General features: G+C 33.3%; 1 protein-coding gene, 1 long non-coding RNA gene and 1 other non-coding gene across 3 annotated transcripts; 1 reads left to right on the forward strand and 2 right to left on the reverse strand.

Annotated features, from left to right (window-relative positions):
- Window positions 1-2,287: 2,287 nt before the first annotated feature.
- On the reverse strand, window positions 2,288-7,703 carry LOC147391944 (putative disease resistance protein RGA4). The gene is made up of 3 exons (XM_086459803.1): window positions 4,404-7,703; window positions 3,461-3,528; window positions 2,288-2,942 (listed from the first exon to the last, which is right to left on the reverse strand). Exons 1-2 carry the CDS (start codon window positions 7,590-7,592, stop codon window positions 3,523-3,525), a joined length of 3,195 nt encoding a protein of 1,064 aa, XP_086315929.1. The 5' UTR covers window positions 7,593-7,703; the 3' UTR covers window positions 2,288-2,942; window positions 3,461-3,522.
- Window positions 7,704-11,149: 3,446 nt separating this feature from the next.
- LOC147391945 (uncharacterized) lies at window positions 11,150-20,215 on the reverse strand. Its single transcript, XR_015170325.1, has 3 exons — window positions 19,825-20,215; window positions 19,635-19,744; window positions 11,150-13,916 (listed from the first exon to the last, which is right to left on the reverse strand). It is a non-coding gene; the product is annotated as an uncharacterized LOC147391945 (long non-coding RNA).
- On the forward strand, window positions 13,806-13,878 carry TRNAF-GAA (transfer RNA phenylalanine (anticodon GAA)). The gene has a single exon. It is a non-coding gene; the product is annotated as a tRNA-Phe (tRNA).
- Window positions 20,216-26,338: the final 6,123 nt, after the last annotated feature.

The following is a 26,338-nucleotide window of genomic DNA, read 5'->3' on the forward strand; positions in this document are numbered from 1 at the left end:
ACACACACAAAAAAAAAAAACTGGTTAAAAGGAGAGAGAGAGAGAGAGCGAGAGAGAAGCTAAATATGGTTTAAAATGTTCGATGAGGCTAAAAACCAAAAAAGAAAATTTTGTCTAAGAAACTAAAGTTAAAAATGTAAAAGTAATTCTTAAATGCTGTTTTTCTTATTTATTTTGAAAATTAAAGGGGGGTTAGGTAGACCTCCAACCAGAAAAAAGAAGGCCTTTACGTTCTTTCATAAATGTGCCCGTAGGTATACTTACGTGTGATGGTCTCGAGGAATTTTCCTAAATGGAGACTAATTTTAATTCTTAAATGCATTTTTGGAGTCTAGAATTGGAACTTGGTCCCCACCTTCAAAACCCATCCTCGGTTGATGAAGATCATTTCAGGGTTTTCATGTCCACTATACTTAAAAAAAGTAAGAAGAGCTTGGTCCCAAAAATTTACATCTCAAATATATTTAAAGCACGCATACATATATAATCAGGTGAGACCATTTTTTATTATTAAAATATAACACCGACACCTTAAATTGTTCTTTAAGTCCAACTAGCATTATTAAAAAAAAGGCCTTATTAAGTCTCACCCACCGTCAAAAGGCCCCAAGTTTGGCAAATAAATCCTCGAGATTTGTAACAAATCTCAAGACCTTCTCAAGGTCTTTTTCCACACTTCTCTCTTTTCTATTTATTTAATTTTATTAGATCTAGACCATTAATTCGTCCTCTACATTTACCAGAAACAAGTCAAATAAGTGGCATAAAATCTGATGTTTGGTTGGATACTGAACTAAGTAAAATAAACTAATAAAGATTATTATTAAATTATAAAACAAAGAAGGAAGAAGAAATTTACAAGGCGACTATTATCTCGAGGGGGGGGGGGGGGGGGGGGAGAGAGTATGGGTTAGAATTTTTGGATTGAGCTGATTTTTTGTGAGAATGGTCTCTATGATTAGAAGATTATCCTCACAAAAAATCAGCTCAATCTGAAATTTCTAAGTCCATCAAAAGTATTTACAAATTATTGGTAAAAAATCATATTTTTTGTAGCTTTTGCGATTAAAACTTGATTTAGTGCCACAATTTATGTTTGATAACAAATACGTGCTTTGATTTTATCCATTATTGACCGCGACTTTAACAAGTGGGTTGTAGCAGCTTTTTACAATTGTGTTTGTGAAAGAAGCGAAGACCATAAAAACAGTACGAGTGAAATAACCTTAATATCTTTCATCAAATAAAAAGTTTACAAACTACGTTCCAAGACCTAAAACCCAAACCAAAGGCTCATTTGTTGTTTCAAAAAATTTCCTTCAACAAAATCGAAACACAGTGAAGTCCCACCGATCGATGGCACTGATGAAAGAATCTCCGATTGATGGCATTAACGAAGGTGATCTCCGATCAAGTATGTAATGTGTTGTTCTTATGTATTGTTTGCGATTTTTGTTACCATTCAAAATAAAACCATAACCCTAATTCATGTTAAATCTGTGATTTTTTCGCGATTCTTTGTGTTATTTTTCAATTCACGTTTGATTCTTGAATTTAGAGAATTTTCTCATGTTTGATTTCATAAGTAAAGATTTTATTGAAAAGATGACAAGGAATCCTCGAGGAAAAAAAAAACAGTGAGAAAAAAGAAGTAACACAAAGTGACTACTCCTTAATTGCATTTTCTCATCTAAACAAAAAGTCTTAAAAAAGCAAGCCCCTAAATTCTCTAAACCAGATTTGCATTGCTAACCATGAGAACATGATGCTATTAAAATATGGTCCAACCACCTATCTATTTGATATTTTATTTTTGGTTGTTAGGGAGAGAAAATTGATAAAAAAAAGTTCATAGAATTTTTGTCCTCAAACCACCATGAAGCATCCGATGATGTTTTTTGGTAAGGGTGAAATCCTTACTAACTTAGTAAGGCTAGTCAAACATGAGCAAAATGAGCCTTGGTAAGTCTTAAAATCTAACTAAATTAGTCAGGAGAGTGCTAATGATGTGCTGATGGACCCTTGGTAAGAATGTAAGAGTTCAAATGTTACATTCTGACTAAGGAAACCCCCTTAAAATGGCCCTTGTGTTTATTTCAAATAAATTAATTAACTACATTATCATAAAATAGTTTTAACAAAAGAAATAATACAGTACTTATAAACGAAAAAGAAAAAGAAAAAGAAATAAAGTAAACTAATTTACTGTTTTCAAATAACAAATAAAATTAGCAATATTGAAAAAGCATCACAAACAAACAAAAATGTACAAAAAATACACAGATAAAATTTGCACTGTGTTTATTGTCTTTGACATTGTTTGAGTTGGACTAGAAAACTAGAATTTATCCATCAAAAACAATATTGAGTATCACAATAAGATAACCACAATTACATTGGAACACAACAATGCAAAACTAAAGCACAGGGCACAAGAGAATCTCTTTCAACATGACCAAGCCTTATTTCCGATTTTGGTACAAAGTGGTGATACCAACCTGAACCCTCTAGCTTGTTAGCTACAAACCCGACACTACCACCACATTACAATCTACAACAAAAGTATGGTAACTTACTTTTCAACACAGAATAACCAAAGGAACTAAAGTGTCGCTAAAAATTCATTTTCATGTAGTGATAACTTTGAATTGTTCAATTTATAAGGCACGCAGAACATAATCATGAAAGAAATCCAAAACATTAAACAAATGTAATTCATGTTGGTATACACCAAACACTACTCATCATACGTAACAACCTATAAATTAAGACAAAGTACCACACTAGTGCCATAAATGTTCCTAATTAATTTTTATCCAACCTCTAGATCTCATCAAAATAAATAAAAAAACTATTAAGAGCATTAACAGCTCCCATACACAGATTTGAAATCAAAAGTTCTACGCATTTGTACTTCTTGAAGAGTCCCTTCGGATGACAACCTGTAGAATTCAAAGGTAATCAATTAATTACCAAAATTATAACAATTGAGAACCTTATGACCTACTTATGAATCATCTATCATATTAATTTTAATGGGTAATTTTGACTCAATGGTAGAACCATCCAATTTAGAACTCAACTTGTTTCCAAAATTAGTTCTTAGTGTTTTACGAACTGGTTTGAGCAAATGGATCAACTTCAACGAAGTCGATCTGATTCAAATAGAGCCATAATTTTTTAAAGAACTGTTGATTTGTTCAACCACTGGTCCAAGTGATTCATTTTAAATTTATAAAATTCTAAATTCTCTTTTCCAAATAAGAATTTGGAAAAGAAAATATGATTTCATCAGCGAATGATCCTTTAATAATAAAACCTCATTAATATATATTTAATGTCGTATTTTAGGAGCTTAAATGAAGATAAAATTTAGTGATTAAAATTTGCACGATCTTTTTCAATTTCTAATAAATATGAATTGATCAACAAAAATTGAACTCAGTATTTTCAACCATACCTGTTGAGAACCACTTGCACCAACACCCGAGGAAAACATCAATGTATATCATGAATATCCAATCATTTCTGAAAAAGAAAATTATTAGCTTCTAGAAATGTTTAAAATATTGTATCGATTGTATGTGAAGTTAATGAAATAACCAATACGATATCGATACGTGTCGACCGATAAATTTTGATATTTTAAACCATGGCTTCCAGTGTAGCTAATGACATATGATCACTAGAAAAATTAAAAGAGTAATGATACTGTAACGATTCTTTGTATAAATCAAAAGTTAGAATTTAGAATTAAGTTGAAGAATGGAAAGTGTTATAATTTAATTAAAAATAAATAAATAAAAAATCAAAATTATTGCAAAAAAATTCAGATCTGATTTTTCGTTATGTCCCAAGTTGATCTAGGAGTAATTAAGGAAGAAAAATATGGTTCCAAAAAGAATGGTTTGAATCACAAGTTTAAAACTCTGATTTGACCCGAACATCCATCAAATCAAGTAAAAAATATAATAAATTATAATATCTAAAAAATGTTTCTTAATATCTTAAAATAAATAAAATCTTTATTTTTTGTTTTCCTTAAAAATATAAGTTGATTCCATCGAGTTTGGAGCTGAGTTTGGCAAGTTACAAAATCATATTATTCACAGGGATAATAAATGTTACAAATTATACGCAAATTCAATAAAAAGTGATTTTGAAAAATAAGTGATTTTTTTTAGCTGAGTTACAAAATCATATTATTCACGGGGATAATAATTGTTACAAACTATTTTCAAATTCGAGAAAAAGTGATTTTGAAAAATAAGTGTTTTTTTTTTAAGAAAAAGAAAAAAAATTAAAGGTTATAAAATTGTGATTTTGACCGTACTGTCCATCAATGCGCATTGATAATTAAGGGGTGTTTAGGGTATTTTAGTGTATTAAAAAAAAAAACATACCATTCTTAAGTTGGGGATGTATGATATCTTTGGCCAATATTCGCCACTCTCCTTTTCACATTGTTCCACTAGCAATGGACATTCGTAAATGGAGAGAGTTTGAAGCTTGGTGGGCAATCCCTCCTTTGGCAAGGTCGCGAGTTTAGGAAGTTGCCAAATAGAAATTCGTTGAAGAGATACAAGGTATTTGTAGTCTTCTTCATCATCCTCTACCAATGATACCAACTCTTTACACCTAGAAATAGTAAGATCTTTGAGTGCTTTTAGGTTCCTGAAAGACCCACTGGGTATTACCTTTAGGTTTTTAAAAGAGTCAATTCTCAAGGAGGAGAGAGAGGTGAAGTAAGACAGAGAGCTTAATATCCTCTCATTGCAGTCACACAAATCTAACTCACGAACAGATGCTAAAAATCTTGGAAGAGCAATCAAACTCTCACAGCAATGAATATGAAGTTTACGAAGGCAAGGGAAACAATCTTCTTCTTCTTCAATGCCACCTCTCCATTCTACTAAATTTGGGAATGAATAGATAGAAAGTTCTTCCAATGATGGAAAAACAACCTTAGTAACCATGATGCCATCAACAATAAAACCACCACTTTCTAGATTTAGTTTCCTGAGGGAAGGTAGTTGCCAGAGAGGAGGGAGGGTTTGGCATGATGTACAATCCCATAAATTAACATCCACCAGTTTGGAGAATGAAGGATGCCCTATCCAGCTCGGAAATCTTTCACCATTGTAATTACTGATGTTTAGGATTCTGAGATTATGGTGAGGTTGGAGCCTTTCAAGTACTTCTTCCGCAACACTTGGATCCATAGTATCATCATCACCCCCATGATTCCGCTGCCATGAAAGATGCAGTTTCTCAATGTATTCTTTATTCTTCAATATGGCCTCTTTCGCATTGACCACATTCTCAAGCCTTGAAATCTCCAATTGACCTCTGAGGTTAATCAATTTCATCAACTGTCCTATCTCACGCCCATTCTCTTTACCAACAATGAACCTTGACAGTGTTCGTAGACATGTTAATCCCCCAATTCCCTTTGGTATCGAACTAATTTGAGAGAAGTGCGCCGAGAAGATAAGATGTCTTAGGTTAATCAAGTTTCCTGTGTCCTTTGGTAACTCAACCAATGCAGAACACTCACTAAGATCTAATGTCTGCAGATTATGAAGGCTGCTCACTGATTCAGGTAATCTTTGTATATTAGTCCAGGAGAGATCAAGGTAACGTAGGTGTTTCAAATTGCCAATTGAATCAGGCAACTCTGTGATTCCTGTATTACGCAAAGCCAACACATGGAGGAATTTCATTTGCTGGAATAGGTTAGTGGGGAAACTTATAGTTCCAGCTGCTCTATTGAATACTAGTAGAGTGTGTAGCCTTTTGCATTGAAGATACGGCTCAAAGATTGTTAGATCATTTTCAATCTGAATGATGCGTGAAGAATACCGAGCCTTTTCAGAAAAATGATTTAATTTGTCATCCTCCTTTCTAAAACATTCACCTTCCGAAAGTGACTCTGCTAGATCATGAATCAGATCATGCATCTTGTACCTCCATCTGCCAAACCAATCGTTCATCTCATACTGCTGGAAGAATGACCTCCATAACAAATCATCAAAGTAATCACTACCCACATCTTCCATTGCCCTTTGCCCCACCTCGGATGTAATAAAACCTTCCGCCATCCAACACTTGACTAATTTATCCTTGTTAAATTCATAATCCTTGGGAAATATGCTACAATACAGGAAGCACTGCTTTAGATGTGAAGGCAAATGATGATAACTCAATCTCAGAGCAGGTAAGATATCATATTTTCCTCCTTGTGGTAATTTCCATATTTCACTCCTCAAAATGTCATTCCATTTCGTTTCTTCTTTTGTACCTTGTAATAGTCCTCCGAGTGTCTTGACAGCTAAAGGCAAACCCCTGCACTTTTTAGCAATTTTCCAGCCAACCGCAATCAAATCTGGATGTTCATCCCAGGTACCCTCAGTTGGAAATGCCCATTTTCCTAACAATAACCAACAATCTTCATCCGACAAAAGTTTCAAGGAATAATGAGGAATAGTGCCCATGATCCGAGAAACCTTTTCACTTCTTGTAGTGACAATAATTTTACTCCCCTTCGCTCCACATCGCAAGGGAGCTCTTAGTTGTTCCCATTCTCTGGGATCTTCGTTCCATACATCATCTAATAAGAGAAGAAATTTCTTCCCTCTCACTATCGTCTCAATTTCGTCAGTAAGTGAGTACCATTCCTCATTCAAAGATGGTTTCTTGGAAATACTCTTTATGATTGCCTTTGATAGTCTTATCAAATCAAAGTCAACAGACACAGAAACCCGTCCTTGTAGATCGAAATGCTTCTTAACGTTTTCGTCGTTGTAAATAAGCTGAGCAAGGGTTGTCTTACCGACTCCACCCATACCGACTATGGGAATAACAGAGGGCTCCTCCTTTGAAACAGACGCATCAGATACCAACAGATTTATTAACTTTTCCTTATCTTTTTCTCTACCGAGAACATCTGATTCATGTACCGAGGAGATGCTTTCCGGTTTCTTCCTGATCACTTCTGGTAGCTGCCAGCCTCCATCACGAAGATGAAGATCATTCTTTTCTTTTGCAATCCTGTCTAATTTCTCATTGATGTCCTTTATCTTATGACTTATCTCACGTCGAAATTGAAGGGATTTTAAAGCCAAAGGATTTTCATGTTCATAAAGTAACTTTAAACCCGAACATGAAAAGAAGAAGTTGCATACCTGCTTCCACTTACTCGTTTGATTTTCATCTTCATAAAGTGATTTTAAACCCAAACATGAAAAGAAGGAATTGTATACCTGCTTCCACTTACTAGTTTGATTTTCATCTTCCTCCAATAATTTAGATCGTAAAGCTTCGGTTGCAAACTCCTCCAAGACGTCTTCGGCATCCCAAGCGACATCTTTAAGCTTTCTCATCCAATCTCTCACCTGGTTCTGGTTCGATTGGATTTGCTTTTCCTCGGCATCCTGAAGAACGGATTGAATTGCTGACAAGTAACTCGAGAGTTTTTCCAACTCCTCCTTAACACCCCATACCAATTCAAACTCTTTTACAATTTTTGAGCCAAGCAACTGAAATACAGGTTTTAGGAAAGCAGATGCAGCAGATTCTGCCATGTTCATCATTATGTATCTTTTTAAGGAATCCCTCAAACGGATAGCAAGTTGCAACTGATGAGGTTTAAGAAGAAGAAAGAAAGATAGAGAGCAGCAGCAGCTTTTGACTTTTTTGGGGAGTGCATGCAGGGGCGGAGCTAATGGCCAAAAGAATTTTGAGACACCCCTATATCTTCAGCTAATTACATGCCCTTACACCCTCACCTCCAATTTTTTGACCCCTTCAATTTTTTTTTTTTTTTGTTGACGACATTGCCTCTTGACCGGGCCTTCTGATATATTAATTAAAAATGACTTTAAATATCCTTTTCTTCAACTTTTAATAAAAAAATCACTGAATTCCTCCCTAAAATCATTAGACTTTTAATTAGTCTTAGTCTTCTTCAACTTTACAACTAACCATAATTTGCCCCCCTCTATTAGAAAATCCTGGCTCCACCAATGATAAAGGAAAATAAAACCTCAATAATTGAGGTGGTGGCGGGACATAGCATACCATCAATTATTGAGAGTAATTCTATTGGCACCCCAGATTTTACTTATTACAACTCAACTAAATTAAATAAGTTGAATGATGCTAGAATTCTCACTTGGTCAGATATTTTTCTCACTTTATTACATCATCATCATTAAGTTGTTGGAGACTTGGAGTAGATGATTCACGTTGGTTAATTTATTAGTGTATTAAGAGAACATTATGATGTGGAATTGTTGTTAGTTCTAATATTAAATAACTTGTTAGGTTTAGCCGTATATGATAAATAATTTCAATAATTGGAGTGTAACTAGTAGAAGTTGGGGTGCCAATAGAAGTTCCAATTATTAAAAATCTCAATTTTATGGTCAAGAGTCAAGACTAAGACAATAGTTTGAATAGTTAAAACTCGTGGAGTCCAATCGGTTGGTAAATGACCAAAATCAGGTCATGAAATAAGCTTAAAGTTAAAGCCCTTATATTAGTTTTATTTAATTAAAAGTTTGAATTTTTTTTTTTAAACATTATAAATAAATGTTATATTAAAAAAAAAAAAATTAAATACTTAATATGGAGAAATTTAACAACTCAAGAAAGAGAGATCTCTAAATTACCATGGCAGTACACATCTCAAAATATTTACCAAATCGTTTTAGATAAGGATCGGATCTAAAATCAATCAGATACCAGATTGGACTTCTGTCAGATCAAGTTTTTATTATAATCTCAATATTAGGATCCAATACAATCGGATCAGATCTAGATTGGATAAAATCCAATTTTGATATATAAAATCTAAATAAACTTCCAATATTAATATAGTTTATATATTTTCTCACATTTTATTGGATTGGAATATGGTTGATCCAATATCAATCTTATAGTTACTGGATCTGCCTTATTGGATTGGGGATCCTTATCAGAACCCAAATTCTCAATCCATATTCAAAGTTATTGGATTGAAATGGGTTGGATTTTGGGTCTGATCCAGTCCATTGGCAGCCCTACTATACCTAAAGTCAACATGGTTAGTGATTTTTAAGCCATTGGATTTGAGTGGTTAATTTACTGGTCTTCATAACAAGTAGATTAAAAGGGCAGGATGGAAATTGGTTGAATCCAAGGGCTAGAAATCGCCATCATGATATTTATATCAATCAGTGGGCCTTAAATATTGTGCCACGTGACAATAAAAGGAGATTACTTCTGACTCACGATGCCTGGTGGGAATTGGGATCTTGTATATGTTTTTTGTGGCTTTTGCAGTTAAAACTCGATTTAGTGCCACGATTTATGTTTGATAACAACAACGTGCTTCCAATTTACCCATTATCAACAGACCGCGATTTTTAACAAACGGGTTATAGCAACTTTTTACAATTGTGTTTGTGGGAGAAGCGAAGACCATAAAACAGTTCTAATGAAATGACCCTAATATCGTTTACCAAATAAAAAATTTACAAGCTATGTGCCATGACCTAAAACCCAAACCAAAGGGTCATTTGTTGTTTCAAAAAATTTCCTTCAACAAGATCGAAACACAATGAAGTCCCACCGATCGACGGCATTGACGAAGGCATCTCCGATCAAGTACATAATGTGTTGTTCTTATGTAGATTTTTGTCACCATTTGAAACGAAACCCTAGCCCTAATTCATGTTAAATCTGTGATCTTTTGCGATTCTTTGTGTTATTTTTCAATTCATGTTTGATTTCATATAATTTTTCGATTCATGTTTGATTCTTGAATTTAGAGGTTCAACAAGATGAGGATTTCAATAAAAATATCAAAAATTGACGTCTTAAGGTTCAACAAGATGAAATGGGAATCATTTGGAATCAACTCATTTGAAATGTGTGATCATGTTTGTAATGAACTTTACCAATTATTCTTTAAGATTTTTTATATGTTGGATGACCATTTTGTTTAGATAAAATGTATTAGTTTGTTTTGAGTATCCTAATTCTTATCCAATGGATTTATTGTTTTAGTTTGTGTTTGTTTATGAAATTAGTTTTGATGGTAAGATTTTTTTTATGGTAATTGTGTATGATATTTGGTGAATTATTTTATGTGTTGTATACAATTGTTAGATGAAAAATATATCTTGTACATATTTGTTACATGCATATTTTTCATGTTTTTATTTATTTCAATTTTACTTATTATATTAGCTATAGTTATTATATTTAAATGATGTCAGAATATAAATGAAATGTTATGTGCATGTGTTATGTACATGGGTGGGGCTAGTAAGGAGATGGTGGGGGCAATTGCCCCCATAGAACTTTGAGACACCCCTATATTTTGAACTAATTACATCCCCCATTTGTCGCCACTCCCTCACCTCCCTCAAATTTTTGCCCCCATGGAACTTTGAGACACCCCTATATTTTAAACTAATACCATGCCCCATTTGTCCCCATTCCCTCACCTCTCTCCCCATTTGCCCTTACAGCCTCACCTCCCTTCAATTTTTGCTCCCACAGAATTTTGAGACTTCAACTAATTACATGCCCCATTTGTCCCCACTCCCTCACCTCTTCATTTTTTTGTTGATAACATTGCCTCTTGATCGGGACTTCTCAAATATTAATTGGAAATTACCTAAATATCATTTTCTTCAACTTCTAACTAAAAACCTCTTAATTTCTCCTTAAAACCATTCATCTTCACTAAACAACTAACCATAGTTTGCTCCCACTATAGGAAAATCCTGACTCCGCCCTTGGTTATGTATATGAGATGTTATGTGGATGTTGGATTACTGTATTATGCAGATATTTTCTTTATCAGAAAAATTTTATATGTCCATTTTTAAAAGTAGATGTTGTCTAAATTTTAATAGAATTATAAAATTTATAAATTTATTATATATATATATATATATATATATGGGAACGGATCATGGGACATATGTAAAAACATATATAAAAACAATGGTTTTTCAAAATATGGGTTAAAGGTTTTGGATTGAGCTAAATTTTTGTGAGGATGACCTCATGATGAAAAGATCATCTTAAAAAAAATCAATCCAATTTAAAACTTCTAACCCCATCAAAAGTGATTTAGAATTTAGACCGCTGATTTTTTACCAATAATTTGTAAATCACTTTTGATGGACTTACAAGTTTTAGATTGAGCTAATTTTTTGTGAGGATGATCTTCTCATCATAGTGACTATCTTTACAAAAAATCAACTCAATCCAAAAGCTCTAACCCATATTTTGAAAAACCATTGTTTTTACATATGTCCCATGATCCTCCCCCCCTTATATATATAGTAATTATATATTTATTAGGGTATTCTGGTCATTTTAGTGCGTTCTTGATGCATTATCAATATTAAGGGTATTCTGATAATTTTATCAGAATACAATGGACTCCATCAACTGTATTAAATAATAATTATCAAATTCTAATAAATAACACAACACTTTTATAAGACTCTATCAAACAAACTTTTCAGTGTTCTAATATTTTATAGTTGTTTTTAGTTGTAGAATCTAACAGCAAAAATTGATAGCATTATCAAACGGGGCCTTACAGAAACCAAATCACATGCGTTACAATTTTGAGCTCACATGAATGATTCTAACCGAAATTGGACATAATCAGTAATCACAACTCACAAGCAAACCCAGTTTCTACTTCAATCTTGATTCTTGAACTAGTAAATGAAAAATAGGTTTTATGTAAGGTTGGCAATGATGAGAAATATAATCGATGTTGGAACTGATTCGATTCGAAAAAATATGAAAAATCGAATTTTTAAATCAAATTCGGATCTACCCAATTCGATTTGAATATATGTTAATAATTTTTTATTATTCTTAATTTCATATAAATGCACATAGATAAAACATTTTAGTCTTTTTTTTATTTTTCTCTATATTTGTAGTTGGAAGGTAGATTTTTAGAAATTTTATATGATTTATATTTTTAAAATTTTTTGAACATTGATTATTAGAAAATAAAGCATGTGTTTTGATCGGATCGATTTTCGGATTAAGGATGAAATGAAAGGGATCGGATTCAACTCACATATTCATTAATCCGTTCAGACCGGAGATTGGATTGCAATGGTACTGAACTTATCCATTGCCAGTCCTAGTTTGGTTAACATGTGTCCTAAGGACACACGTTAAGATGAATTAAATACACCTCCAAAAATTATTTTCCTACCAAACATGCCCTCAAAATATTATTTTTTTCTACCAAAAATTGACCACGAATGTTTTGCTTCAATGCCTTCAAGACAAAGCTCTAAAAATCATGGATCTAACAACCAGAAATCATCAATGATCCTTCTTAAAAACCATCAATATTCCAAGGACTATAAATAAGATAAACTTGCAATAGCCCACCTTCCCCCCTTTAAAATAATCAAATAGGAGAAAAAAAAAATTATTGTTTGTAGGTCCACTAAGAGATCGGCCAAAGATCCAAGGTGGAGTGACTAAGACATGTAGTCTATCGGCCAAAGATCCAAGGTGGAGTGACTAAGACATGTAGTCTATGTGAATGGAAGATGGGAGACTTAGTAGGATTTATATCCTCCACTAATGTCCAATTTATAAATGTGATATGGACCCAAATACTGTGGGTCCCAGAACAGTCTCATTAAGGAGTTGAGGGCCCACTGATCCATGTGCATTTGGCACATCTGTGGTGGGCCTTCGTTCATCTTTGCATGCTCTTTTTGGTCATCTTCTACTATTAGAAATTGAGAATATCTTAGACTTGTTTGTAGACAAGATCTATATCTAATGGATTGTGCAATTATGGTAATAAATCTCTTAAATTAAATAATTAATTATTGCATTTAATATATATTCGAAATGTAGATTAAAGTTTTTAAAAATTCTGCGAGATCCATGTACCTCCTTCAAAGTTCCTATGTTTGATTTTAAAGTTGTGTTGATATTTTGGTAGCCCATCATTTGATATATTTTATTATTTATTAAATTTTGGCTAGTTTAATTTTTATAAAATATAAGTTATATAAGTTTGGACTTATAGATGGATATAGGGCTGTCACTGAGTGGACTCAAGCCAGGTTTGATCAAGTCTTAGTCCAACCCTAAGTCCCTAGAGGGCCCGAAGTAGACGTGCCCTAACCTTGCCCAGAGTTTCGATAAAAACTCCATTTTAATCCTTCACAAAATGAATCTGACCCAAGACTTAGATATTGGAGTTCTATTAGTGTGGTGTAAAATTTCCTCCATGCCCGGATATGTCATACCCTAGTTAAGCCTCCTGACTCTCTTGTATTAATAATTTTCTCCATCTCCAAAAGATCGATTTTTTGGAGTAGCTGGTTGATGGGCATGGTATCAGAGTGTTTAGTACATATAGGTCACGAGTTCGATTCTTTCCACTCTTATGGGTGAGGGGTGGTGTTGAGTATGATCAATGATGGAAAACACAACATTCAATTCGAAAGTTTCCATGTAGGCCATCCTCAAGGTCAAAATCAATTAAATTGGATCAATCGTAGCTGTTGAATAGTTGTTGAGAAAATGCCATAAATATTTACATGATAAATATTATATTATATTTATTTAGAGCATGTTTTTTTTTAATCAAAATGTATCTTGCCTTTCGTACCAATTATTTTTCTTGATTAACAATAATTGTTGTTATCATATATGAGTTTGGATTTGTAGTTTTAAAGTGGCCTATTTGGTCTGAGGTGTATTGATACTTGCTTTTAGAAAAAAAACTGGGAATATACTTTCTTGTTGCGGGGATAGCTTAGTTGGGAGAGTGTCAAACTGAAGATCTGAAGGTCACGTGTTCGATCCACGCTCACCGCATTTTGATGTTTTTTTTTTCCTTCTCCATCATTTTTATCCTGTAAGAAAAAATGTAAATTCTTTGATCGAGATTCTTTCTTGTTAAAGGTAATATGTAGATTATAATAAAATTGGTACATTTACGATCTGTTAATATGTATGATTTACTTCGATCGAATCACTTGGGAATGGGCTTTTCACAAATCTTTCAATTTTCTACCATTAACATCTGTGAATTGAAAGCTTATATTTAAGAATGTTGAATTGTTGCTAGGATTAGTTGTCTTTTGTGAAGATATCTGCCACTAAATCTTGTGTGGCAATGTATCATGTTAGGAAGTTGTGGTATTGAGCACACAATTACAACTGAAGTAGAAAAGAAAATAAAAATGAAAATGATGAACACTAAAATTTAACGTGAAAAACCTCCAAAAATTGGAGTAAAAATCAAGGGCAAACTGTAGAAAGATTTCACTATTGCAAAAGAAATACAACTCTTTCTCTCCATAAATAAGGAGAGCACAATTGACAAGACCCTCTCTCTTATCATATGAGAAAATACATTCTCACTCTCTCTAACAAAGGAAAGGATATGAAGATTAGGAGAAACCTAACATTTTTCTATCTAAACTTTCTTTCCCTCTCACTTAGTTAGGATGAGATTCTAACATAAGATTGGGATAATCTCATAAGAAGAGGGGTCATGTATTTAAAAAGGGAGATAGGTGGTTATCCAGTCATCAAATTTGACTCATCAAATCGTCAAATTTGACTTATCCAGTGGTCAAATTTGAGCTATTCAGTCGTCAAATTTGACTTTTATTAACCGCTTTCAGGCAAAAAAAGTAATTTTATTATCTGACAATCTCCCACTTAAAGTCACTTTTACAATTCTTCTATCCTTTCTACTTGCCATTTTCATGCTATTTATGTTTCTACTAGGCCAATAGAAGATCGACACCAACTAAATTTATCATTGTTGATCGGCTTTGTTAACATATCAGCTAGGTTGTCTTTAGTATGGATTTTATATATATCCACACTTCCTTCTTCCACCTCTCAAGAAAGAAGTGATACTGAACTCGTATGTGCTTTGTCTTTGAATGAAATGCTGGATTTTTTGCTAGATACAAAACGCTATGACTATCACAAAATAGAGCAATCTTCTTTTATTTGTGTCTGAGCTCTTCTAGTAGCATTTGAAACCATATTGCCTCTTTGCTAGTTTGTGTAGCTGCGACGTATTCTGCCTCTGTTGTAGAAGTAGCCACAATAGACTACAGTTTCGAAACCTAGCTTACAACTACTCTAGCAAGAGTAAACATATAACTTGAGGTGGACTTGCTCTTGTCAAGATCACCTGCATAATCTGAATCAACATAACCTCTGACAATAAAGTCTGATCCTTTATAACATAATACAGCATTTGAGGTAGCCTTAACATATCTCAAGATCTTCTTTACAGCACTCCAATGCTCTTTACCAGGATTCGTCATATATCGACTAACCACTCCCACTGCTTGTGCAATGTCTGGTTTTGTGCAAACCATAGCGAACATTAAACTTCCCAATGGTGATACGTACAGTACTCGAGACATTTTCATCATCTCTACTTCATTGCTAGGGCTCATCTTTGAGGATAACTTGAAATTAATAGGAAGAGGGGTAGAAACTGGCTTACAATCTTGCATATTGAAGTGTCGTAAGATTTTCTTCAGATAGTTTTTCTGAGAAAGCCATACCTTCCTATTACTTCTGTCTCGATAAATTTGCATCTCTAGAATCTTGTTTGCTGGTCCCAAGTCCTTTATTTCAGACTCCCTAACCAACTGTGCCTTCAACTCTTTAAGACGATTTTTGTTGGGGCCTGTTACCAACATGTCGTCAACATACAACAGTAGAATAATGAACTCATTATTACCAAATCTCTTATAGTAAGCACAAGGATCTGAACTAAGTCTGTTGTATCCAAGGCTCATGATGAAGTAATCAAATCTCTTATACCAACATCTCGGCGCCTGTTTGAGACCGTACAGAGATTTGTTCAACTTGTAAACCAAGTTCTCTTTTCATTTTTCTTCAAAACCTCCTGGTTGGAGCATGTAAATCTCTTCTTCAAGTTCTCCATGAAGAAATGCAGTTTTCACATCCAACTGCTCTAAGTACAAGTCAAATGTAGCACACATCGCCAGGACTATTCGAACTATTGTAAGTCGAACAACAGGAGAGAATATTTCATTCAAGTTTATGCTTTCTTTCTAAGTAAATCCTTTCACCACCAATCTAGCACGATACCGCTCCACTTGGTCATTCTCATCTCGTTTGAGCTTGTAAACCCATTTGTTCCCGATGGCCTTCCTTCCTTGTGGTAGTGGAACAAGATCTCATGTCTTGTTTTTATGGAGAGCTTCAATTTCTTCTTGCATTGCTGCCATCCATAGAGAAGCTTCTTGACTTTTCGTAGCCTCATGGAAAGTTGAAGGCTCTCCATCCTCTGTTAGTAGACAATATGCAACATTTCCCTCCATAATGTACTCTGAGTGCCAAGCTGGTTCTCTTATCTCCCGAGTTGACTATCGAACTTGTGGAGTTGCAAACTCAGCTTGCTCTTGTTCTTTGTGCTCTGGTGCTGCTTCAGAAGAATCAGGAACTTCTTGTTCTTGTCTTTCTTCAACTTGAACTGTAGTAATCTCTGATTTCTCTTTTGAAGTGTTATCATTTTCTTTTCCTTGTACTTTATCTTCCTGTAAATATCACATTTCTGCTGATTATCACCTTGCGGGCAGTGGGATCCCACAGGTGGTACCCCTTAACTCCATTAGCATACCCTAAGAAAATGCATTTTCTGGATTTTGGATCCAGCTTTGATGTTTCTTAGGCATTGTACATAACGTACACAGGACTTCTGAATGTATGTAAGCGAGAATAATCAGTTGGTTTACCAGTCCACATCTCCATTGGCATTTTCAGATCAATTGCGGTTGATGGTGATCGATTGATCACATAACAGGCGGTCTTGACTGCTTCTGCCCAAAATGGCTTGGCCATCCCTGTAGTTCTCAACATCGTTCTTGTCCGTTCTAACAAGGTTCTGTTCATCCACTCTGTTATTCCATTTTGCTATGGAGTATATGCCACTGTGAACTACCTCTTAATACCTTTTTGTTGACAGAAGTTATCAAATTCATCATTGGTATATTCTCCTCCATTGTCCGTCCTCAAACACTTGATCTTCTTCTCAGATTCAAGCTCTACTCGCGCTTTAAACATTTTAAAAACTGGAAATACGTCTGCCTTCCTCTTGATTGGATACACCCAATACCTCTTGGAGTAATCATCAAAAAAAGATACGTAGTATCTTTGCCCCTCCTAGGGATAGAACTGGTGCTTACCAAACATCGGAATAGATCAGTTATAAGATAGCTTTGCTTCTATCATTAGAATTGCTAAACTTTAATCTGTATTGCTTACTAGTAACACAGTGCTCACAAAAGGGTAATCAAATATTTTTGAGCCCTAGAAGAAGCTTTTGTTCAGCAAGAATCTTCAAGCCTCGTTCCGACATATGGCCAAGTTTATCATGCCACATCATCGTTAATTCTTTCGTCGAACTTGCTGATACAGAAGACGCTTCTCCTTCTTGTTGTGTTTCTCTTTTAAGCATGTACAAATTCGCAGCTATCTTTTCCGCTTTCATCACTACAAGCGCGCCTTTGACTATTTTCATGATCCCATCTTGAACATGGGTTTTGCACCCACTATTATCTAATTGTCCTAAAGACAATAAATTTTTCTTCAAGCCCTTCACGTACCGTACCTCCTGGATGGTGCGAACTATACCATCATACATCTTCAATTTGATGGTACCAATACCAGTAATCTCCAAGGCATGATTATTTCCCATGAACATAGATCCTCCTGGGATAAATTCATATTGGTGGAACCATTCTCTCCGGGAAGTCATATGCCATGTTGCTCCTGAGTCCATAAGCCAGACATCAGCGAATTTTCTTTTGCCTTCTGCAACTGTTGTTGCCACGTTGTATAAGATTTCGCCATCATCCGAGGTGCTTGCTACACAACCCTGAGCGTTTGACGACTCAAGACCTTTTCCTTTTGCTTCTTCGATCTTCTTAAGATACCAGCACTCCTTTTTGTAGTGCCCTTTCTTGCCACAGTGAGAAACTATTCCCATTGAATTTTTCATAAATGAGAAATTATTCCCATTGAATTTTTCTATTTCGTACTCCGTTGTCATAATTGAAAATGCCTCTTTTCCACTAACTGGATCTGACTGTAGCACGAAAAACCGACCATAAACCTGGCGTTCTGATACCACTGTTAGGAAGTTGTGGTACTGGGCACACAATTACAACTGAAGTAGAAAAGAAAATAAAAATGAAAATAATGAACACCAAAATTAACGTAGAAAATCTCCAAAAATTGGAGTAAAAACCACAGGCAAACTGTAGAAGGATTTCATTATTGCAAAAGAAATACAACTCTTTCTCTATATAAATAAGGAGAGCACAATTGACAATACCCTTTCTCTTATCATATGAGAAAATACATTATCTCTCTCTCTCTCTAACCAAGGAAAGACTATGAAGATTAGGAAAAATCTAACATTTTTCTCTCTAAACTTTCTTTCCCTCTCTCTTAGTTAGGATGGGATTCTAACACAAGACTGAGATAATCTCAGAAGAAGAGGGGTCATGTATTTATAGAGGGAGATAGGTGGTTATCCAGTCGTCAAATTTAACTTTTCTTAACCACCTTCAGACAACAAAAGTAACTTTATTATCTGACATATCAAACATCAAGAGCATTGCTAACAACTTGCTTATGAACATAATGGTAATCAACCTCATATGTTCCATTTATGTATAAAACATAGGGTTTGATACTAAAGATATGGCGGTTATATTATTACACTAAAAAAGGCTCTTCGAGGTAATATACATGCTTATTCCCAAACTGTATTTATTGCACTTTAACGTGTATCCTTGATGCACATAAAACCCATAAATAAATCTTCATGTTTTTTGTGTGTTGCATCTTTGTTTATCTTTTCTATATTATTCTTGATTTTCTGACGCCCTCCTCTAACACACTCACCCTTGTCGTACATCAATTAATGCCACTCCAAGATGTGTGTTTATTTGGTGGCATTAACAAAAGGTGGTATGGCAATAGAAGCTCTGATCTGATTGAGTTTCGAGTGGACTCCAATAATTTTAGTATAGATGGTTCAAATTGCTAGCAAATTTCACGAACCAATCCCTTCCACTCAAATAAAATAAAAACAAAAGAGAGCCGCTATTAACACACTAAGTCTTATTTATAGCACACCAATCCATACACAAACTACTAATTAATTTCAAGGGGTGAATCTCTATTTCGTGAGCTGACTATGACGAAATTCCGAATTAGGTAGACTTCATTTTAATTCCCCCATAAGTGATTTTTATACCAACACTCATGAAAATTTCGTTACTTTTAATATCTAAGATTTCATAAATATACTAATGAATTTATTAATTATAAAAGTGTGAATTCAGTATAAATGCATGTTTTGAGAATTAAAATGAATAGTGTGCCGAAACTGAAATTTCGACCTAAGTTGCGCACGTATTGGGAAAATTACCTAATTTCAAAAGGATTGGTGTGTTCTAAGTAATAGTTGGTTTGAAAATAGAATTTCTAAAAACAAACTCATAAAAATTTACCAATCCTTATGTATATAACAAATAAAATAAAATAAACTGAAAACTTACCAAGAGATGAGAAATGGGTCGCTCAAGTAGTTGTAAACACTGATAATCAAGTTATCTTTTGTAACAGAATCGACTCTAAGACCTGGAAATTACCCATTTATCAAGATCCCCTGCACCATTTCCACACACATTATCTCACCAAACATTCTCTTTTTTTTCACCAAAAAAACTTGATTTTAAATCTTTTTACCTGTTGTTGGACACCGAGTGGGTAAATATCACCATAAGTAACCTTCCATGTGAAGAACCTATAAGGATCTTCGCCATTAATGCAAGAAACATGAAAGAAGAAGAAAAGAAAACAGAGACCACCCCTTTTAAATCTCACTTCCTAGTTTGGGTTTGGTTCCTTCTATGTATATTTTTTTTTTTTTAACTTGGAATTGGGTTAACAAAGAGGGAAAGATCTAATGATGGGCAGAGCTTCTAAGGCGCCATTGAAGGAGTTGTAAAGAATTCTGCACAAGAAAACAAAGAAACAAGAATGGGTCTCTCTCTCCCTCTATCTATCTATGTTTCTGGTTTTGGGTTTCTTCTGTGATTGGATTTGGTGGAGTAGGAAAGGTCGATCTCTTGAGGGAACAATTGCAGCTTTATGTAAGAAAAGAAACAACGAAGAGAGAAAAAAAAAATTACTAAAAAAATCTTTTTTACTGAGAGTACAAAAATTGCTCCTTTTCTTTGTACAGAGTTCACGTGCAATCAGTACTACCACTTATGGATGCTTTATTCTCTCTCTTCTCTCTTTTGTCGTCCAATGATCCATAAAATTGGTGGAAATATTGAAGTGGAAATCCTGAAAACGTACTAAAGAAAATGGGTCGGGTTCAAATTATTTTATCCTTCACGGGCTAAGAGTTTCGGAATAGGTGGATTGTTTGTGGGGATGTCCTATTCAGTGTGTTGAGATCATCCTAAAAAAAAATGAAAAACAAAAAAATAAAAAATCAGCTCATTTTCAAATTTCTAATCCCAATTTATAAATTGAAGAATCGTATATCATCAATTTTTTTATCTTCAATTTATAAATCATTTTTGATGAGTTAAAAGTTTCGAAATGGATTATTTTTTTTGTGAAGATGATTTCTTTATCATAGAAATCATCATCACAAAAATCAATTAATTGCGAAAATTTTAAATCATATAGAACAAAGGTTTGGCTAGGACTTAGCTCCCATTTTGACAACCAAACGTTGTCCAAAGAAAATATAAGATCGAATGGTCTCCTAATAAGACATGTAAGTATTTTGAAATCTACTTTACATAATATTGTTATTAGTGTCTCCTTCAAATGAGACATAGTCCTTTCACATTTCGAAAGTCATGATGTGATGGTTGACCTCTTACAGATAAAAAATGAAAATGATTGGTCATCATCATAACCAAGAGATTGAAAATGATTGTATGAAAATTTAGAAAAAATAAATAAATTAAGTCACTGATGACATCATTTTATCTAGGGTTCATTCAATAGCCAACTTGTTTTGTCTTATATGATTTAGAAAATTTAGAATAGGCTGATTTTTGGTGAGATGATCTCCAACTCATGTATGACAAAACACGTTGGCCAAATAGTTGATTGTAGAACATCACTCTTTTTATATATATCATAAAATGCAACGATAGAGCCCACTTGTGGGGATAGACGTCCCCTCATTTACATTGGTGCATTTTCTTTTCACCCATTTCACTTTTATTATCTTTCATCTCCTCTCATGTATGACAAAACACGTTGGCCAAATAGTTAATTGCGGAATATGACCCTTTTTATACATATCATAAAACACAACGGTGGAGCCCACTTGTGGGGATAGACGTCCCTTTTTATGTTTACTTTTTCATTAATAAATGTTACTTACAATTTATAGAATATTAACAAACTATAAAACAGAACCGAACCAAACCAACTTTAATTCAGTTTGGATTAGTTTGGTTCTAATGGAATTTGATTTGGTTCTAATTCTTATTTAGTAGAGCTAACCTATGTTGGTTCGATTCTAATTTGACCTCAAATTGAATCAATCTGAACCAAGTTGCACCCCTACTTGGCATAGCTTGAGGTCTAGTTCATTATTGTTCAAGTTCGATCGAAGGAGATTCGACTAATTTCTATCCCTAGGTTTTATTATTATTATTATTAGTAAGTCTGTTTTTAATGAATTCAATAAGTCAATACCAACGGGATTTGAACCCAAGTCTGTGAATCCAAAGACTTTACCAACTAAGTCAGGTGTCAAGACCTAGATTTGCATGTTTAGTTAAAGGCTTAAAATATGAAGTGTTGTTAAAAGATACCGAGAAAGAGTTCTTGTTGAACTACATTGGCATTTGTAAATCATGGAAAGAGTTGCTACGTGGGCGGAAGCTAGGATCATTGTTTGTTAAAAACAACTTCCAACTACTAGACTTTGGCAAAGTATACAAAACGTTCTTATCTGCAAAACGAAGTAACAATTGATATTTTTAGCTTTCTAAAATCGACTACTATGTCTTGAACTACTGGTTGTGGGATCTATAAATAAAATAATAAAAAATTATAATTGTACACACAAATTAAAAAAAAAAAATTTATATATATATATATGGGGACGGTTCAGCAGCCCTAAAGTTTGCCAAGTTTGGTGCCAAACATTTTTGAAAATATGGGTTAGAAGCTTTGGAATGAGCTGATTTTTTGTGAGGATGATCTTTATAGTGAGGAGATCATCCTCACAAAAACTCAGCCTATTCCAAAACTTCTAACCCCATCAAAAGTGATTTACAAAAATTTGATGGTCCATGATTCTTCAACTTGTAAACTAGGGTTAGAAGTTTCAAAATGAGCTGATTTTTTGTGAGGATAATCTCTTCACCGTAGAGATCATCCTCACAAAAAATCAGCCTATTCCAACACCTCTAACCCCATCAAAAATGATTTACAAAAAATGTTTGGCACAAAACTTGGCAAACTTTAGGGCTGCCGAACCGCTCCCTATATATATACATATATATATATATATATATATATATGGTAGCGGTTCGGCAGCCCTAAAGTTTGCCAAGTTTTGTGCCAAACATTTTTTGTAAATCACTTTTGATGGGGTTATAAGTTTTGGAATAGGCTGATTTTTTGTGAGGATAATCTCTACGGTGAAGAGATCATCCTCTCAAAAAATCAACTCATTTTAAAACTTCTAAGCCTAGTTTACAAGTTGAAGAATCATGGACCGTCTAGTTTTTGTAAATCACTTTTGATGGGGTTAGAAGTTTTGGAATAGGCTAATTTTTGGTGAGGATGATCTCCTCATCATAGAGATCATTCTCACAAAAAATCAGCTCATTCCAAAACTTCTAACCCATATTTTGAAAAAAGTTTGACATCAAACTTAGCAAACTATAGGGCTGCTGAACCGTCCCTATATATATATATATATATATATATATATATATATATATATAGGGGTGGTTTAAGGCCATATGTAAAAACAATAGTTTTTCAAAATATGGGATAGAGATTTTGGATTGAGCTGATTTTTTGCGAGGATGATCACTATGATGAGAAGATCATCCTCACAAAAAATCAGTTCAATCTGAAACTTTTAAATCCATCAAAACTGATTTACAAATTATTGACAAAAATTGATAAAAAAAATCAACGATCCACATTTTAAATCACTTTTAATGGGGTTAGAAGTTTCAGATTGAACTGATTATTTTTTTCCGGATGATCTTCCCATCATAGAAATCATCCTTACAAAAAATCAGCTCAATCCAAAACTTCTAACCCATATTTTGAAAATTTATTAATGTTACATTGTTTTTACATATGTTTTTTCATATGTCCCTTGATCCTAACCCCATATATATATATATATATATATATATATATGGGGGCGGTTTGGTAGCCCTAAAGTTTGCCAAGTTTTGTGCCAAACTTTTTTTGTAAATCACTTTTGATGGGGTTAGAAGTTTTGGAATAGGCTGATTTTTTGTGAGGATGATCTCTACGATGAAGAGATCATCCTCACAAAAAATCAGCTCATTTTAAAACTTCTAACTCTAGTTTACAAGTTGAAGAATCGTGGACCGTCCAATTTTTGTAAATCGCTTTTGATGGGGTTAGAAGTTTTGGAATAGGCTGATTTTTAGTGAGGATGATCTCCTCATCATAGAGACTATCCTCACAAAAAATCAGCTCATTCCAAAGCTTCTAACCCATATTTTGAAAAATGTTTGGCACCAAACTTGGCAAACTTTAGGGCTGCTGAACCGTCCCCTATATATATATATATAACCAATGACAAACGTCCAAATGATAATTTGCTAAAACAAATCAACATTATGTTGTACGTACGAGTTAATATATATATTAAATTATAATATAAAAGATATAAAGTATATATATTTATAATTTATAATATAAAGTATAATTTATATTAAATTATATATTAAATTATATATTAATATTATATATAATAGTATAACAAATTCTAATTTATATTAAAATAAGATTTCTACATGTTTTTTGATCAGTTAATTACTACATGTTAATAGATATATTAAATTATAAATCATATAATAAATTATAAAGTATATAAAGTGATATTATGTATTAAATTATAATATAAGTGCATAAAGTATAATATAAAATTTTGTTATAATATATTATTGAAAAATAATAATAATAATAATAAATAATTTTTAAATAGAATTTTTACATATTAATCTGTTATGTCCAATGGCTTTACAACGACTACAACGCAATGATCGTGCATCTTCAACATCAGTATTTCATCTATTAGACTTACATCATCAGGACAATGTCGAATTAATGATGCAAATATTGGAATTTCTCTTTCTGCATGATTTTGTAACTTGAACAATGTAATCTTTGACGTTACCTTTAAAATTTGAATACTACCACTAATACACGTTAGATATTCACAATAATCTTCGTATCTACATACAATCATTTTACGAGCAGCTATCTCAAAAATTAAAATTTTTCTAATAAAATATTGAAAAGAGTATACCAATTTTTAAGAGAAATTAGGAAGTTAGAAAGCATGGGGATTAGTAAGTATAATTGCTTGTAAGTTTTGTGCAAAATAGGAAATGAATGTGTTTTTATAGTGGGATTGTTGATGACTATTGGGAATAGAGTGGAAAATGTGATCGTTGGAGCATAAATCGGAGAAATTTTTTAAAATTTGATTGTTATAGCAAAAACTAACAGTTGAAAATCAATGACCAACTGTCGGTTTTTGAGGGGTAGTTTCGTCCACTTGAAAACCGACAATCGGACCGCTGTTATATTACTTTTTTTATAATTTCTCAAAAATTATTATATTTTTAATAATTATAAAATAATATATTATATTTTAAATAAAATATTCATTTAGGTATAGATCAACTCCTCTATATATGTAAGATTTTCAAAGAAGAAAATCAAGAAATCCAAGAAGTCCTATATGGCTGCACGTTGACGATGTCATAATGGTATAGAGAACCTGGAGATCATCAAATTCCATCGAGTAAGGTACTATTCAAGTGGATTCGTCATTCGCAACAAATTGACTCAATGGCAGCAACTACAATTCCAGGTAGGTATCCAAAAACCTTTGGATAATCGTAGGTAAATATTCATCAATTAAAGAATCGATCCTTAATCATTCTAAAATAGCCAATCGATTTAAATTATGCATAGTAATGTTGTGTAATCATGTTAAAGATTATGTGAGCACGTGAATGATGAAACAAATTAATGCTTACACTTTAATCATTGACTAATGAATATATATATTTATTCCAAAAAAAAAAAACTGGTTAAAAAGAGAGAGAAGCTAAATATGGTTTAAAATGTTTCGATGAGGCTAAAAACCAAAAAAGAAAATTTTGTTTAAACTAAAATTAAAAATGTAAAAGTAATTCTTAAATGCTGTTTTTCTTATTTATTTTAAAAATTAAAGAGGGATTAGGTAGACCTCCAACCAGAAAACAGAAGGCCTTTTCATTCTTTCATAAATGTGCCCATAGGTATCCTTACGTATGATGGTCTTGAGAAATTTTCCTAAATGGAGATTAATTTTAATTCTTAAATGCATTTTTGGAGTCTAGAATTGGAATTTGGTCCCCCACCTTCAAAACCCATCCTCGGTCGATGAAGATCATTTCAGGGTTTTCATGTCCACTATACTTAAAAAAACTAAGAAGAGCTTGGTCCCAAAAATTTACATCTCAAATATATTTAAAGCACGCATACATATATAATCAGGTGAGACCATTTTTTATTATTAAAATATAACACCGACACCTTAAATTGTTTTTTAAGTCCAACTAGCATTATTAAGATAGTAAAGAAAAAAGGCCTTAGTAAGTCTCACCCACCGTCAAAAGGCCCCAAGTTTTGGAAAATAAATCCTCGAGATTTGTAACAAATCTCAAGACCTTCTCAAGGTCTTTTTCCACACTTCTCTCTTTTTTATTTATTTAATTTTATTAGATCTAGACCATTAATTCGTCCTCTACATTTACCAGAAACAAGTCAAATAAGTGGCATAAAATCTGATGTTTGGTTGGATACTGAACTAAGTAAAATAAACCAATAAAGATTATTATTAAATTATAAAACAAAGAAGGAAGAAGAAATTTACAAGGCGACTATTATCTCGGGCGGGGGGGGGGAGTTTTTGGATTGAGCTGATTTTTTGTAAGAATGGTCTCTA

This window comes from Akebia trifoliata, chromosome 11, assembly GCF_017979445.1.
Source record: "Akebia trifoliata isolate Shusen 1 chromosome 11, ASM1797944v1, whole genome shotgun sequence".
Lineage (NCBI taxonomy): Eukaryota > Viridiplantae > Streptophyta > Magnoliopsida > Ranunculales > Lardizabalaceae > Akebia > Akebia trifoliata.